Source organism: Puma concolor, chromosome D1, assembly GCF_028749965.1.
Source record: "Puma concolor isolate L17-30 chromosome D1, mPumCon1.1.hap2, whole genome shotgun sequence".
Lineage (NCBI taxonomy): Eukaryota > Metazoa > Chordata > Mammalia > Carnivora > Felidae > Puma > Puma concolor.
The window spans coordinates 67,675,364-67,692,467 of record NC_141676.1 but is presented as its reverse complement, the minus strand read 5'-3'; the positions used below and the strand labels follow the sequence as shown (position 1 = coordinate 67,692,467).

Genomic DNA, 17,104 nt, shown 5'->3' with positions numbered 1-17,104 from the left:
TACCTTTACCTGAATATATTACATTGGCAGGGAAGCCAGGGAAAACTCTTAGTCACTCTGGCAGTAGAGATGGATTGTGGGTGGGGTTTTCTAGGGCAACAACTCACTATGAGATGCTGTGTTGAATCCTAATAAAGTCCACTGCTACATAAGCCCCAAGTTTTCTTCACTTCTTAAAAGTCAGTTAGAACCTTATCTAAGGTGCTGTCTTTGGAGACTAGATTTAGAAGCAATTTATTTTTTTGATGTGAGTCTAAGAAACGGTTTTATCAACATCAGTAAGCTTGCTCATTCTGGAATGTTGAGAAACCAGTCGTGAGATTTGGAAACACAGAATATCTTCAGGACCTGGCATTAATTAGTACTATGGTCTTAGCAACTCATTTAACCTCTCTTAGATTTATATGTTTCTCTTGAGAGAAATTTAAAGGCTGAATAATTTTGTTACCTGCCCATTATGTTAGCTGTTGCTTTTCTTAACGATGATTCAAAAATGACTTACCCCCCAAATATGTCTTTTTCTCAAGCATGCAGTAAACTGAGATCAGCCTTACCTTAGGATATGAAAGAATTTTAACTTTCAAAGGTTTTCAAACTGGATGAATTTAGAAAACTCAGCCTTGAGACTTTGAGCTGCTTCATGAAGGGAATGTAAGGTCAATGTAAAAGAGGTGAAAGCGATAAAACAAAACTTTGCTATTCAATTTAAAAAAATAAATATATTGAGTAACTTTAATAGTGTAAGACACCTTGCAATGTAATATGTGGGATACAAAGGAGATGCAATCATGGCCTTCATTGGAAGGATGGCTAATTCAAACATATGAAGAGTAGAAATATTTGGCAATATAAGAGGGATGTACATGCCATATGAATGTTAAAAATAAAGGACTTTGGGTCCTCAAAGGAAGAGGATATCACCTGTCTTTGGAAGGATCATAAAATGCTTTATGCAAAGGGTGGCATTTAAATTGTATCTTAAAGAATGGATTAAATTTCAAAATCAGAGATGTGTTAGGAGACAGAAATTGTGGATTACTGATAAAAGTACATATGTTGTAAAAACTAGCCTTTGTTTGAGAACTGTAGGATATGTGTAAGTGGGATATTAAAATGGATCAATCTTGTAAGACTGACAAAAGCAAGCATTTATATTTAATACAATAGTGGCAATGGAGAGTACTTAAACATTATCAGAGCTGTGTTTCTAAATGTATAAAATGGATTTCTAGAGAGGAATGGGAGGCAAAAGACCCATCCAGAAGGCGTTTTCAGTCATTCAGAAGGGAAATGAATTACTGTGGAGGAATAGAAAATAAAGGCCAGAGTTCTTGGCTTTTCTGGGAAGGGAGCACAGCATATCTGAGAATTAAGGTCTTATGCAAGAACTTCCTCCGAGGAGCCTTCTAGATTTGATGATTGGATATTAATTATGTGAAAAGAATGCTCTGCAATTAGAAAGCTAACATTTTTATTTCAATAGAAAATTAATCATCCTTATGAAAATGTGTGTTCTGGCTCTCTCCTCCAATTCTTCTCTTCACCTAAAATTATATGAACTGGGTTTATAGAAATGAATGTTATTACATCTTTCCAGTCTTAAAGGTCACCATGGGCTTGTGCATATTAAATGCAAACAAACAGTAACTCCTCCCTCTTGGGAGACAAGAAAATCCTCTGCATGTAGCAAAATTTTCCTATTTTTAGCAGAACTGTAGCATGACACATTGAATCACCCACATAACAGGTTTTTTCTCTTTTATTTTTTTTCACCCCTTAGCTTATTCTCCACCGATGGAAAACCATCTACTTTCTGGCAACAATGGAACTTTAGAATATAAAACTTCCCTGCCGCCCATCTCTCCAGGAAGGTACTCACCGATTCCAAAGCACATGCTTGTTGAAGATGATTACACCAGGTCAGATATGCTTATTGGTTAATTGGGTTTGTGATCATTACCAGAAAGAAAACTGCATTTGCCTAACATGTCAGCCATAGCTTTGGGGGCTAAGTAAATTTTCTGAGCACTATTCAACCGTATTATAGACTTGTCTCCAGTGGAAATGTGCAAATTCTTGTAAACATTTGACATTGTCCTCCAATAGGAATCAAAACTACAAGTTCTTTGTAAGAATTAGTTATATACACTTATTCATCACTTTGCAATTTATTAACATTCTCACACATGATGTCATTTCAGCTTGACAGCCATTTTGTAAGATAAGTATTGTTACTTGAGAAAAGGTGTTGTTGCAGTTCAAAAAAAAAAAAAAGGAAACTTGGTCTTTTAACTCTAAATTCCATGTTTTTGATGCCACTGGATACTCACATTTCAGTGGAATTGGAAAGAGGGTCAACCTTTCCTTTAGTGCAATAGCCACACATAGAAAGAAAAGGAGCAAAGTCACCTGCAAGTCCCTAAAGCATAAGAGCTCTCAGAGCTATCAGCAATGCTGTTAGGCATTGCTAATGCCATGGGATAAAACTAAGTTTAGGCAGCATGCCTCTGAAAAAGTTGGGTGTGACAGTTCACAGAGTAGACCAACTTGGTTGATTTAATTGTCGTCTTTAAGTATTCAATAAATATTAGATAATTAATAGGTCACCAAATTAATAAGTGGGTAAATAGTAATAAATGTACATTTTTTTATCTTTAAATGTTTTTATTCCAAAGTAATATATGCTCATTGCATTTGGTAAAGTAATGCAAAAATGTTCAAGAAAAAAACTCTCCCAAATTCCTGCCACAGCAACCATCTTGAGGTTCCCAATGTAACATCCTGGCCTGAACCTTTCATACCTTCTGCACATTCATAAAAACCTACACAAATTCAGAGTCAGATATAGATGGGGCTTGACATTGTTTTTATAAAGTAAATTCGTATTTTAGAAATTGCTCTGCAACTTGCTTTTCTCACTGAATAATACTTTTATCCAAAATGAGATTACATATAAATATGTACACACTTTTTTTCTGAAAGTATTTGTGTATAAAAATGACAGAGACGGACCCTTTTGGTTTAATATCCTGCCTGTCTAATGAAGCCATTTATCAGCCTTTAAAAAAATAGAGACTTCCTGCTGCTTAACTTTCCTCACCGGTACCCGTGCATGCTTGGATTTTTTCATTCCTTTGCTATTTCTTTTTAAATGATTAAGCATTTTCCATTTATTTTGCAATTTCAGGTTTGCTGAAGTAGCTTGTTACATCTTTAGCCAAGGAATGGAATGTTTAGATGATGCAAATGTGCATCTGTGGTATAAATCAAATATAAACTTCTTCCTATGCTGAAACATCTAATCTCTGTGCTCTTAATTAAAATGAGGGCTGCAGCAAAGATAATCCTCATAGCTCTCTAAAGAATTGTGTAAATATAGGCACCTTTATTCACCAGAGCAATGATCTATTTGCTTTCATTCTATCACTAATATTTGATATGATTTTAATTTGAAAATGTCGTTTTATCTTGCGAGGCCCCATACGGAATTAAAATTGATTAAATCCCCTTCATAATCCAGGCCCTTTGCTAGCTGTTTTACATATGCTACTCATTTAATTCTCCCCAAAACACAGAAAGAAGGTCTTTCACCCTCATTTTATAGATGTAGAAGTTGTAGTTTAAAGATGTTAAAGAACTTCCTTATATAGTCACACAGCTTTTAGGTAGAAAAACTGAGTGCCCTGCCAGCTACAAAATCCTGACCAGGAAGAAATATTTTAATTTCCTCCTTATTTTGAAAATGAAAACCAATTTGAATAAAACCGTTCACCATAGAAACATGTAGCTCTAAAGGATCCCAAGAGTTTCGGTAAGTTCTAAAGGCAACTAGATCAGAGTTGAGACCCATATCTACCACTGTTGAACTATGTGACTGCCAGAAAATTATTCAACCACTGAAAGCCTGTATCTTCATCTGTATAATGGGAATAGTAATCAAATTTTTCTCAACAGACTGTGATAATGATTTAATCACTTAATGCATGCAAAGAACTTATAACAGGGCCTGACACATCATGAATATTAAATGAATATTGTCTATTTACAGTAACTCTACTTGTTACAATTCTTACCCTACCTAACATGCTGCATGGAATGTTTTTACTGATGGCATCATAGGAATAGAGTCCACCTCTTCCTATAGTGTTATGCCTCGGTATTGTAGTTCTTGTCCCATCTCTTCCTTTATTCCTTGGCAGGACAATCTCACTAATAACTCTGCATAGAATCATCCAAATGACTGGTGCCAGGCAAACTTGTGAAGTAAATTATATCAGTTTATACACACACATGCACATATAACCCTCCTCCACTCTCCCCATTGCTTTGACCTCTCACAAGGGCCTGTGCTAGAGACACTACCATGGATCTCAGAGGTATTTGCTCAAAGGCAAATTCATTGCCTTGTTCATAAATATTTATTGGATACTTCCTACCAGACAGTAGGCACTATACTAGGAATGCAAAATTGAGTAAAAAACAGCATCTCCAAGAAATCTCAAATTATTACAAAAATAGAGGTAAACCAGTGGATCCCTCAATGCCTATTCCCTGATTATGCAGACCCTCTTTGTGAAAGTGCCCATAAAGCCTAATTTATTATTTTTTATTTAAATTCTGAGATTATGTGCGTTGGTATCAAAATGTCATATTTTTTGTGGTAGTAAATGGCAGATATTACTTTACCATTTCCTTACTTAGAAAACGAAATGTGCACAACCTTGTATCAGTTCTCATTTTTTAAAAGAAAAAGGTCTGTAAAATGTCAAAGTGTGGGAACTACTAACTATAACAAACAAAACTAGAGCATTAGGAAGTGCTTTGGTGCTGCCCTAGCAGAGTTTACTAACACCACAGGCTTTACTTAGTAAAGATTTGTAAATGAATTTGAGGTTTATATGAATGCCCAAGGAAAAGCCGATGGAATCAAAGAAAGTTTTCAAGAGGAGATAAGTTTGAGTTTGAGTTTGAGTTTGAAAAAACTGTGTAGGCCTTGATTGGAAAACCAAGGGATCAGGGAGGGTATCCATGGCAGGGGTAGTACATGCAGATTCATAGAAGAATGTGAAATAGAATAAAATAAAGCAACTGTTAGAGCTTGAAAAAGAAGACTCAGAAAAGAGTATCGTTCCTACCTTTAAGTTGTCTTTCAATCCCTACCCTTTCTGTTGTACGCAACCTCCTTGTAAAACTTAAAATACATAAGGTAGTAAAAACAAAAAGATCCCTACCATGTACTGTTAACACAAAATCCTTTAATATGTACTATTGCCCTTATTTACATTATATTCTTTTTCTTCATTTTTATAAATAACAAAAATGCTCAAGGAGTTTAAGTCATTGCCTCATTTCATACAGCAAGCAAATAGCAGAATCAGAATTTGAATTCAGGTCTGTCTGTGTTCCAATGCCTCAGCCTCAGACCCCACATCCCATCCTATGCATTCAGTTTCCATGGAGAAATGTTAAAGAAGATTGGGCTTGTGTCAGGAGACTGGTTTCTGATCCCGTTCCTACCAACTAAACACCTAGATGACTCTGAACATTTAATCTCTGTCTTGATTTTCTCATCTATAAATTTAGGGGGAAAAGGTACGTTCCTAATGGACTTGTGATAATATGTGTGAAAGTTGTCATTTTTAAAGGACTAGATAAATTTATTATGATCCTAAGGTGTTATGGTAGCTTATATTTGAGGCCTACATTGAATTTTCCTAAAATAGAAATCAATTCCTAGAATTGATCTCTAATGATGGGACTTAAGCTAATAGGGAAACATTTCTTTGAAGTTTTTGATTACAAATGTGTGATTATTATCATCATCAATAATAGTCATCAAATTGTCAGCTTTTTATTCCATATGCTTGTGATATCTTACTCTATTGTAAGAAACATTTCTGTTTTCCTGAATCATATTTACATTTGGGGGGGGCAGAGTTGGATATAGTTAAGAACTTTTTAAAGGATTTTTGAATAGAAAAATGCTTACTATCTTAGCTAGATTTTTCAAAATTATTTCTTACTATTTATGGAAACACGAGTAAACTGGGAAATTTTGTTTTTCTGTTGATTTAGAGAAAGCACAAACAAAAAGGCCCTGGATAAAATTTTCTTAGTAGAAAGTCTGTTGAGTCTTCTATAAATCAGTATTAATTGTGATGTAGATGTCTGGTCATAGATTTTTGGTAAACCTAATTTGGAAAGCTATCACTGTGATGCTGAGATGTATTTTTGGCTCAGAGAATTATAGGCTCTCAGACTTGGAAGGGCCATCAATGAATCTAAAGTCTAATCTTCCTCCTTCTGATGGGTAAGGAACACAAGCCCAGAATGATTGGTTGGCTGTCCCTATGTCCATAACTGTGAGTATTAGAATCAGATATAGAACCTGTGTCTTCAAATGCCGAAACTAGTGCTTACTCTTTTTCCCTAAGCTGGTGTTCACTTTCGTTGTTGTTGTTGTTTCTGAATGGGGTAAGAAGGTAACAATTATGAAAACTACAAACAATCAATGATCACCTGTGAGCAGTGTCCACTTTGTTCATTACTTGCAACCAAGGATTCTGCCTCTACTGGGCCAAGTGTTAACCTGGTTGCCCATAAGAGGTGCAAAGCACAGACCTTTACCATCTGGCTGGATATTATTAGGATACACAAGCAAATCATTGATACTAAAATAAAACCAAAAAACTTTGAAATGCAGTGTATAACTGCTCTTTCAAGAAGTGGGGACTTAATTTACCAAGTTATGAATGTGATAAATTTCATTACGAAAGCCAGGGATCTAAATTATAGCTATGAGCAATATATTTCCCAGTGATAAAAACCAACTTCACCTGGCCTTGACCTTAGTATACCCAGGTGTCTTTCTGATTGGCTCTACATAATGTTGCCTCACATAATTTGATTGCTCAAAAAAACATAAACTAAATGAAATCTCAAGAAAGATTTCTTGTCTCCAGAAACTTTCAAGAATGAATCCAGTTTCGATATTCACCAGTTTGACTTTTTTATTGGCTAAATACCTATGAGCCCATCAGGCTAGAGTCTGTCTCTACTCTTTCCCCCCAAATTATAGAACAATAGCTTATGGGATATGGTACCTAAAATGTATTCCAGTTGTCCTTTTCATGCATTCATTCATTTGTTTGTTCATTCATTCATTCATTCATTGAATAATCAGCTTCTACCATGTGTGAAACATGGTTATCAGCAACAAAGTTTCAGTGATGAGCAAACAAGACAAGTCTCTTGTCCCCGTGGAATGTACATTCTAGGGCATCAAATAAGAGACAAATAGATAAATGAGTTAAGTTCAGTTATTGGTAAGTACTTTAAAGAAAAACTGGAATAATGTGATAGACAGGGTTTGGGGAAGGGAACAGTATCAAGTGGGGTAACCAGGGGATGCCTCTCTGAGGAGATAGGATGAGGTGAGACCTGAATAAAAGGAGAAAGTGGTGATCTAAAGATTAAACAAAGTACGTTCCAGGAAAAGGGAATGTCAAGGCCAGTCACTGAGGCAGAAATAAGTTTAGCATGTTCCAGGAATGTAAGGAAGTCCAGGTTGGCTGGAAAGAAATGAGCTAATGGGAACATGGCCAAAAATTAGGTTGGAGAAGGAGTCAGGAGCCAAATGACATAGGACTCTGTAGGTAATGATAAAGAAGCATAGGTCTGATTTTGAGTGCATTCAGAATCCATTAAAGAATACTAACCAGGAGAATGAAATTATCTGATTTCTATTAGAAGAAAACCTCTCTGCTGGGTGGAGAAGTAGAAGTGCCATTGAAGAAATGAGGGGAGAGGTTATGGCAGCTGGGATTAAGGAAAGAGGAAGCAGTGAAGAGGAACCCCCCCCCACTGAGCTCTGTTTCAGAGCTAGATTCAATAGCCAGTGTTCTGCATGAGGAGCAGGTCTGCTTTAGCCAGGCTAATTTACTACTGACCATTTCTACAGTGTTTATCACCTATAGAGTAATTGTTCAGGAGCAGCCTAAGTGTTTGCCACTGTCATTGATTCTTTTTTTTCGCTTGCTGTTTACCTTTGTAGATCAGAAATGGATAGAGACTAAACTACTGTTTCTCAAATCCACATGCCCTTAGGCTTTGAAATAGGAACTTGTTCTCCTCAGATCTGGGGTAGAACATGAATGAAGCTTTGTGTCAAGCATGAAACACATAAAATCTTGTATTTTCTCCTAAAAGCTTGGGAAATATCCTTGTTTGCTTTAATGTAGAAGTATTTTGATTACAAATGAAATGATTTTGTCCAAAGTCTTAAAGTAAAATTGACCCACCAGAAAACTATTTTTCCTGGAGATACTCAGTCCCTGACAAGTACAACAAACCCTAAGGTATATATGAGTAGCCTGGTTTGAGAAGCACAGGCCTAACTTATATAGACTTGTCAGTTATTAATTCTGTGTCATAGAAACAGCCCTTTAATAATGGCTCAAGGTTTGGAGCTCAGTCAGTTGAGCATCTAACTTCAGCTGAGGTCATGATCTCACGGTCATGGGTTCAAGCCCCGCACCGGGCTCTGTGCTGACAGCTCAGAGCCTGAGCCTGCTTCGGATTCTTTGTCTCTCTCTCTCTCTCTGCCCCTTCCCTGTCCACTCTCTGTCTCTCAAAAATAAATAAATGTTAAAAAAAAAAATAATGGCTCAAGGTTTGTGGTCTCCATTAAGGACAGCCTCTTAAATGATCAGACAAAAGTTTGCCTCAGAGCAAATCTGGGCATGTTCTAGCCTCTCTTCTTTTCAACTTAAAATTAATGTCTTGAAACCATTTCTGGATGAACTGGAAAGTTTTTCTTCTGACAGAAATCTCTTCTTACTCATCTTTAACCACATATAATGCAAAGAACTGGCTGTGCCCTGTGCAGACAACTGACCCTGCTCTAGAATTAACAGCTGTATAGCAGAGAGATTAGCTGCACTAGCTCTGGAGCCATGCTGTGCAGGGTCCCACCTTGACCACTTCCTAGCTCTGTGACCTTGGGCAAATTATGCAATCACCCTTTGCCTCAGTTTTCTCATTTATGAAAGGAGCAGAATAATACCTCTCAATTAAAAAAAAAAAAAAAACCTTTCAATTGCCTAGTTGGGTATTATCAGTAGTAAAAAAACAAGGATTTTCAGATGAACACCACAAATAAAATCATTTTTGGTAAACATCCTCCATGAACTGAAAATGTGGCCAACAATGGTCTGTAGCTGTTCAAAAGTTATCTATGTATACTTTTTTCTCAATTTATGATGCAGAACATTTTATTACAGAAAGTCATGTAGTCTGAATGCTTTATTATGGATCTTCATTTTTCTGGCTGCCCCACCAGCCCTGAAAATCTAATATAGGATTCAGTGGAACCCAATATGATAAAGAAAAAACAAACAACAGCAAACAGAAACCAACCTATCAATCTGACCTCTGTGGCTAAATACAATTATCCTCTGGATAATTTATTGACTTGGCCTTTTTTTATTCATGGTAGCTCTCAACAACCAACATCATGTAGCTTTTTCCCTTAAAAGAAATTCTGTGGAACATGGACAGCATCAAACTCCTCACAGGCTTTATAAAGTACATTATGAAACTTAACCAAATCAAAGATTCATCAGCAGTGTCTCTGAGTAATCTCTTTTGTTCTGTGCCTTGTGCCTGTGCATGACTCCTCTGATGTAGAGCCTGCTATTATAATGTCTCTTTGAAGCCAAATATAGTGATGGGAAGGAGAGAGTGAGGCAAAACTAGTGAGACAGATGAAGGATAAGATAAACCATCAAGTGGAGCCTCAAGGGGAGTTTTCTCTTTATTGATGGTGGCTCCACATAACCATTTTAGGTTTACTTACATAAACCAAGAGGCATGATTGATAGTGCTGTCCTGTTAGAAATACAATGAGTGGGTATGCTAATGAGGAAGATGACAAATCTTAATTAAAGGAGGTTCCAAATATGTATTGGAAAACCTGTTAAGCTGCCTTTTGCTGTCAGGGAAATGGCTTTAATATTAGGAAAAATGAAACAGTAATGAGGATTTTAAACTTGTCTTTTTTAGAATTTTATCATTTCCTGGGTACCTAATAAATCAGCCAGGCATAAATACACAGTTCTAGGCCTTATAATTTTATGGAAGATGGTTATTGCACATCTATAGCTATTGTTGTTATAAATGTAAAATGCAAGTAGATCGTTATTTAATCAATGCCGCATTACATTTTAATATCCTTGGCCTTCAGATCTAGTTGAGACCAAAAAATGATTAATGATGGACAATGGAGAATTTTGGAGAGACTACTGTACAGGCAACCACCTATTAGTTGACTTCAGTCCTTTCATGTTGTAGGAAACTACTATCACAAACACAATGGCTACTTATTTCTGGCCTTTATCTTTATGATATTGAAAAAAAGGTGTGTATTATGACTCAAGACAAGTAGACATGGCCTCTTCCTCTAAGAGTATTTCTACATTCATGTGTCAGTAATAGTAATAGTAGACAGAAGACAGATGATCCCTAATTGTCCACATCTGGGTGTATACTTTGCAAATTATCCACGCCAGTATTATAATCCCTGAGTGGTTTCCTGCCATCTCATATATCATATGCTGCTGTCAGTAAGGTTACCAGTTAATATTAATGATTGCCTTAGCAAAATACAAGAAACTTATGGGATGCAATTCTTGAATTCCATAGATTTATATTCTTATATATCATAGACTAAAACAATTTCCTGAATTTGGGGGATGCATCATTTCACTTTTTGCTACTAGGTAATCTAAATTAATCTTAATAGTAAAGCAAGTTAAATCTGAGTATAAAGGGAAAAAAACATTTTAAAAATACTGCTTTCATACATTTTCCCCAGATATCCTTCTCAGTCTTTATATCTATTCCTTGCCCTTTTACTACCTCATACTACTCTTTCTTTTCCCAATAAATTCTTATTAGTTTCCCTAATTATAAAAGTTATATATATATATATATATATATATATATATATATATATATATATATGTATATATTTGTAGGACAAATGTAAAATAAAAGAAATAGAAAGAAAAACTAATAAAAAATACTATAGGGGTGCCTGGGTGGCTCAGTCGGTTAAGCATCTGACTTTGGCTTAGGTCATGATCTCGCGGTCAGTGAGTTCAAGCCCAGCATCGGGCTCTGTGCTGACAGCTGAGAGCCTGGAGCCTGTTTGAGATTCTGTGTCTCCCTCTTTCTGACCCTCCCCTGTTCATGCTCTGTCTCTCTCTGTCTCAAAAATAAGCATTAAAAAAATTTTTAAAAATACTATATTAACACAGAAGGATAATTAATATTTAATATATTTTCTTTAAGCTTTTGTTTTCTATAACTGTATGTTTGTTTATAAAATTTGGATAAGACTGTGTACAGTGGGTTTTTTTCTGTTTTCATTTAACATCATATCTTGAGCATTTTCTCAAGTTTTTAAATAGTCTTTAAAAACATATTTTTAGCAGCTATGTAGTATAGAGAAACCATAAATGTTTCCTATTGTTGGACCTTTAGATTGCTTCTGGGATTTTTCTTATTACATATAATGCTTGTATAATCTTTCTGACCACATCTCTTAATTACATAGTTCTTTAAAATAAATGCCCAGGGGCTCCTGGGTGGCTCAGTTGGTTTAGCCTCTGACTCGAGGCTCTTTCAGTTCAGGCCATGATCTCATGATTTGTGAGATCAAGCCCTGTGTTGAGCTCTGTGCTAACAGCATGGAGCTTGCTAGAGATTCTTTCTCTCCCTCTCTCTTTACTCCTGTCCCCACCCCTCTCAAAATAAATGAATAAACTCTAAAATAGAAAAAGAAAAGATAGATACCTAGTTCCTCACCACCTAGTTAGCACCTCACTTGGTTGCCTTATAGACATCACACTTTTAACATTTCCAAAAGCAAACTCTTGGTGTTTGTCTCCAACCTGCCATCCCATGGCAGAATGTGACCCATAATCAAGAGAAAATTCAACCAACAGAAACAGACCCAGAAATGACAGAGATGATGGAAATGGCAGACAAGGAGATTAAAAAAGTTATAAGTATCGCCAATCTCTCAAAAAAGGAGGTAAAGAAGTGTGAATGAAGAAGAGAGGAATGGAAGATATGAAATAAACCCATGTTACACGTTGATGAAAAAATAGTATCTGAAGTGAAAATGTCAGCATACATACTGTGGAAGAAAGAACTGTGAACTTTAAGGCATAGCAACAGAGCCTATTTAAATAAAATGCGGGAGAGAGAGAGAGAGACAAACTAGTGACTTGTGGCACCAGGAAAAGCAGACATTGAGGTACCAAATAGTCAAAAGTTTTTGACATTTGATTAAACTTATAAGCATATTGGCCTAAGACTCTCAATCTAGCCGAAAGATATTATGAAGAGAGAACATAATAAAAATAGATTTCTTATCAGAACTGATGCAAGCCAGAAGAAAGTAGAGCATCTTTCCACCTCCAGGAGTGCTGACCCCAGGGTTTGTAGCCTCAGCAGTAGCAGAGTAGAACTTTCATTACTGAGAATAGGAAGCCTTGAAAAAACAAAACATCAAGATTGGGGACAAACCTCAAGAGTTGTTCTGGGAAGTGTTAAATGTGCAATGTCTATAAGGCAACCAAGCAAGATGCTGATGAGGCAGTGGGGATCTGTTAATTAGCAAAGCTGTAGTGTGAGCATGATCAGTCTGGTTCCAGAGTCTATATCTTTACACTATTAAAGGTCATGCAGCCGGTGTATAACAGGATCAGGATTCAGACTAACTCCAAAGCCTGGTTCTTTTTGCTGCACTACGTGGGTAGCATTATTAGCTTTAAGATTTCTTGAATCTCTGTGTTTCAAGTTAGTCTTTGTTGTTTTTGTCCATGAGGATAGAACTAAAGTTTTCTATTGCGGCCCCCACCCAGCAACACTTACAACCTATTTGGGGAAGGTAATCAGTTTCTCGGGAAGAAGTGAGGTCTCCTGGATTGTGTGATTCCAAGCAGGGGTTCAGTCTGTAATGCCTATTATTCTGGCTATAACAGGAGACCCCATATGGTTGTCTTAAATGAGCATTTTAAGTCCTCACTGAAAGAGCTTTGGAGGCCCTGTATGTGTTTCTGTGTAAAGATTTAGATGTCAGCCTCCTCCTCGATGTTTATAGATTAGATTCACCTGAAGTAGAACGATCTAAATCCATTCTCATATAGACTGTGTCCTAATAGAAATGCTGTCACCTGATCCATTGGCATCTGCTATTTTGCTTTATGTTTTTCCCCCCCTAATCTTTTTCTAAAGTCTCATTTGCCATCTTGAGACAGGATGAAGGCAGAATGAAACAGCTGAAATAAATGTGATAGCCAGAGATTTCAGAGCCAATTATGGAAGGCCTTGCTCTGAAAGTAAGTGACAAATCCAGAATCCAGGAGCTAGGTAGCACCTTGGTTAAGAGCTCAGATTTTGGAGTTGAAATAACTCTGGGTTCACCACTTACTAGCAATTTGACCTTGGGTGAGTTATGTAACCTCTCTGTGTCTGTTTCCCCATCAATGCCTGTATTATGGGTTATTATCGGGATTAATTAACTAATCTATGTAAAACACTTTGAATAGAGGTTGGCCTAAAATAAGCTGCATTCAGGTTAGTTATTATTGTTATTATTGTTACTATAATTATTACTATTATTATATTAGTATTTTTATTATTAGCATTGACTTTCAGCCCTGGACACCATGGTAATGTGGTGATTATAGGGTTGGTTACTGTTATACTGGTAGCATTGCTGGGTGGGGATGGTAGATGAGGTTCAGGAGTGAAGGAAGGGGAAATAAGATTCCAGCCAGCCTGACAAAACATAGATGTACACTATCTTTACACTGGCCTTAAGGGGTAGATTTTGAAACTTTATGTTGATTTGGTGATGTTTCCTTTATATTTCGGTGTCTTTTAAAAATATGTATTAATCCCCATTAAAAATAATCTATTCAAAACAAAACCTATGTATTAAAGTCCTATAAAAAAGAAAAGCCTAAATATTAAACTGTGTTTTAATTTAAGCCCTCTTAATTTAAAAATTCTAAAATGTTCACTAAACATAAATATATACCTACCCAAGTACTCAGATTTACTGTGCAGACACCATAAAACTTTTTAAATAAATGCATTATTTACTTGTACATACTTTCATGACTTGAGCACGGAAACCAAGCATATGCAATAACACCTATTATGTTGTTTCCCAGTTCCCAGGGCTAGTATTAACTCCATGGCTTCTCTGTATCGTATGAGATGGCACCATGTATGGTTGGATAAAGTTTTACATACAGTTAAAATGCTGAGTGTAACTCTGATAAAGTAAGGCTGATTTTAAATTTATGAGCACCAAGGGGAGATATGTAGAAGTTGCAACTGGGTGTGAAACCCATAGTGAGAAGGTGATCTACCCAGCTAACGCAAAGTAAGATCTTTGCCAGAACCACTGTCTTCTGTAGCTTAGACAAAAATACTTGGTTAAATTAAATTGCTAACAAAAAAGTTAAGTTGAACTGATAACAGAAATTAAATTAAATATATATATATTTATATTTATATATATATATATATATGGTAAAATAATGAAAGGTGGTACCTCTTGCCTTTCCCTGAAAAAAGAATATTAACATTTGCCCTCTACATACAGGTAATAATGTTTATCGACTGAATGTTGTCATGTCAAAAAATGTTAGAGCAATATTTGTATTCTGCAGTATTGAAAGAGATAATGCAGTTCAGAAATGTGACTAGTTCATACCTTTCTCAGAAAGAGCAGGTCTACTATCTAAAATTATAGTTCCAACTCTGACACCTGAGAAATTTTTGTAACTACAGAGCCCTGAGCTCTACCCCAGATATACTGAATCTGACTGTATCCAGGGATAGAGCTCCGATGTTAGTATTAAAAACAGAACGAAAATCCTCACAGGTGATTCTGATTCACGGGCAGGTTTGGAGATCACTGGCTTGAATTCATTATGTCTTTGACTTCAGAAAAATCAGGTGACCAGGAGTAAAAGCAAAATGGAGCATATTGGAAGAAAACTTGGCCAGGCCTTTTTCCCTTAGGGTAGATTTTGATAAAAACATTGGATGACCCTAAATCACTGACAGTATTAGTGACAATCTGCAAAGAAAAGGTATTGCTCTTTGGTTAAGCAAGAGTTATCAAAAGCAGAATTTGTTCAGATTTTGCAATTAAAAATGGCAGCTCTTTAAAAACCACCTATTGTAGGTATGCATTTTACTCTATGAACACATTTAAAAAATTTTTTAATGTTTATTTATTTTTGAGAGAGTGTGCATGCATGTGTGAGTCGGGGAAGGGCAGAGGGAGATAGAAAATCCAAAGTGGGCTCCATGCTGTTGGCAGAGAGCCCAACATGGGGCTTTCGAACCACAAGATCATGACCTGAGCCAAAGTAGGAGGCTTAACCAACTCAGCCACCCAGGCGCCCCCCTATAAGCACATTTTTTGAAAAATGGCACATGATTTTATTTCCTTTAAAGCAAATTACATCTCATAATAGGCCTCTATCATGCTGCTTTTCTTCTTAATTTCCTCCTAAAATATCAATATTTTAGGAGCTCAGACTTTTGAAGAACAAAAACTGGGAAGAGTGTTTGTCTGGGAAATTCTGCGTTACCTTTTATATCACCTATCTCCATTGAGACAAGAGAGCACAGAGGTCTGAGTATCTGCTGCAGACATGGGGAGGAAAAAGCATAATAAATTCAAAACACAAATTAGTATTTCAATCAATTATCCTTCCTTCCTCCTTTATTATTTACACTGCTTCAGAAAAAAAAAGCTTACGTTAGTGCAGTTCTGAAACACTCTGTTCCCTAATCTCCCTTTTCTGCAAAACAAATTTTGTTATAAAAGAATGTTAGATACTTCTAGGTTATTTAAATTCACATCTCTCTGCCACGTTACAGCACAATAGACAATATCCTATGACTAGATGCACATCAGGGTTAGGAGTAGCTGTTCATCGTCTCAGATCTATCCACATGCCAAATAGATCTTGATCTTGATCAAAATGTATCGATCTAAATTTCTCCCATCTGCTGAATCTTTCCTGAGTTGGTTAGATATAGTAGATGGAAGGTTCAGTATTACTGATAGTTTAAAAAAGAAAAAGAAAAATCTCCTCCATCTGTTTTCATTGTTGCTGTATCTTCATTCGTTCCAGTAGTTCATTTACAAGCACTTCTTACTTTCACTGGATATACTAGTCCAGTTAGGATATCTCTAGATTCCTCCAGATAAGCCCAGAGGCCTATCCCCAATGGACCTCAATGCCAGTCACTTCACTGCTCTGTGTAACTTGTTCTCTTACTCAACACACTGGATATACTTTGGCCAAGAGTGTACAAGGGGAACTCTCTTAAAAGTCCTCAGAGCATGAACATGAATTCAATAGACAAGATTGTCTTGAAATTGTGTTTGACAGGGAGGGAGAAGAGGTTTAGGTAATGATGAGAATAGTCTGGTAATGCCGAGGAGTATGGTTAATGTTGTCTAAGTTCTACCAATGCCAAGCATTCTGATAAGTCATTTGAATATTTTTTTCCTCTTTATCTTCACAGTAGGGTTGTCATGTGCTATTTCTCACAATTGCACTAGGCTGAAAGTAAGAAAGATTAAGTAGCTTGTCTAAATCTGCACAACTAATAGGTAGTAGAGTTAGGACTCAAACTTGGTCTGTGTTTCACTAAAATGTGTTACCACATAGGAGATTGAATATGTGTACAACTCTTCAAATACACATAATCCACTTAATGTCCCCAAGATTTGAGGGAGTTTATTTTGTTGATTAAAATAGAAGCTCTCCTATAAATGGGTCCATACATTGTGCATTGTTATATTTTCAGAATGTCTTCCACTTTCCCCCTTCATGTCTCCGTGTTCCAGTCAGCTTAACTAGGTAGGTAACTAGGCTTCACCAGCCTCCCTGCCTGCTCTTGCAACATTCTTGACCAAACATGCTTCCCTCAGCCACCTCCATTTCCATTTTCACATATTTCAATCCTAGTCCACTTTTCATGGCCCAGCTCCAAT

At 36.4% G+C, this 17,104-nt stretch overlaps 1 protein-coding gene across 25 annotated transcripts in view; it reads left to right on the top strand.

Moving 5' to 3' along the window:
* The window catches only part of DLG2 (discs large MAGUK scaffold protein 2), a 2,060,086-nt gene that overhangs the window by 1,575,885 nt on the left and 467,097 nt on the right, over positions 1 to 17,104 (top strand). For all 25 annotated transcript variants that reach the window (XM_086678450.1, XM_086678461.1, XM_086678456.1 and 22 more), the window contains one exon: positions 1,781 to 1,919. In XM_086678450.1, the coding sequence (XP_086534576.1) occupies positions 1,781 to 1,919 (139 nt within the window). The remainder of the gene's footprint in view (positions 1 to 1,780; positions 1,920 to 17,104) is intronic.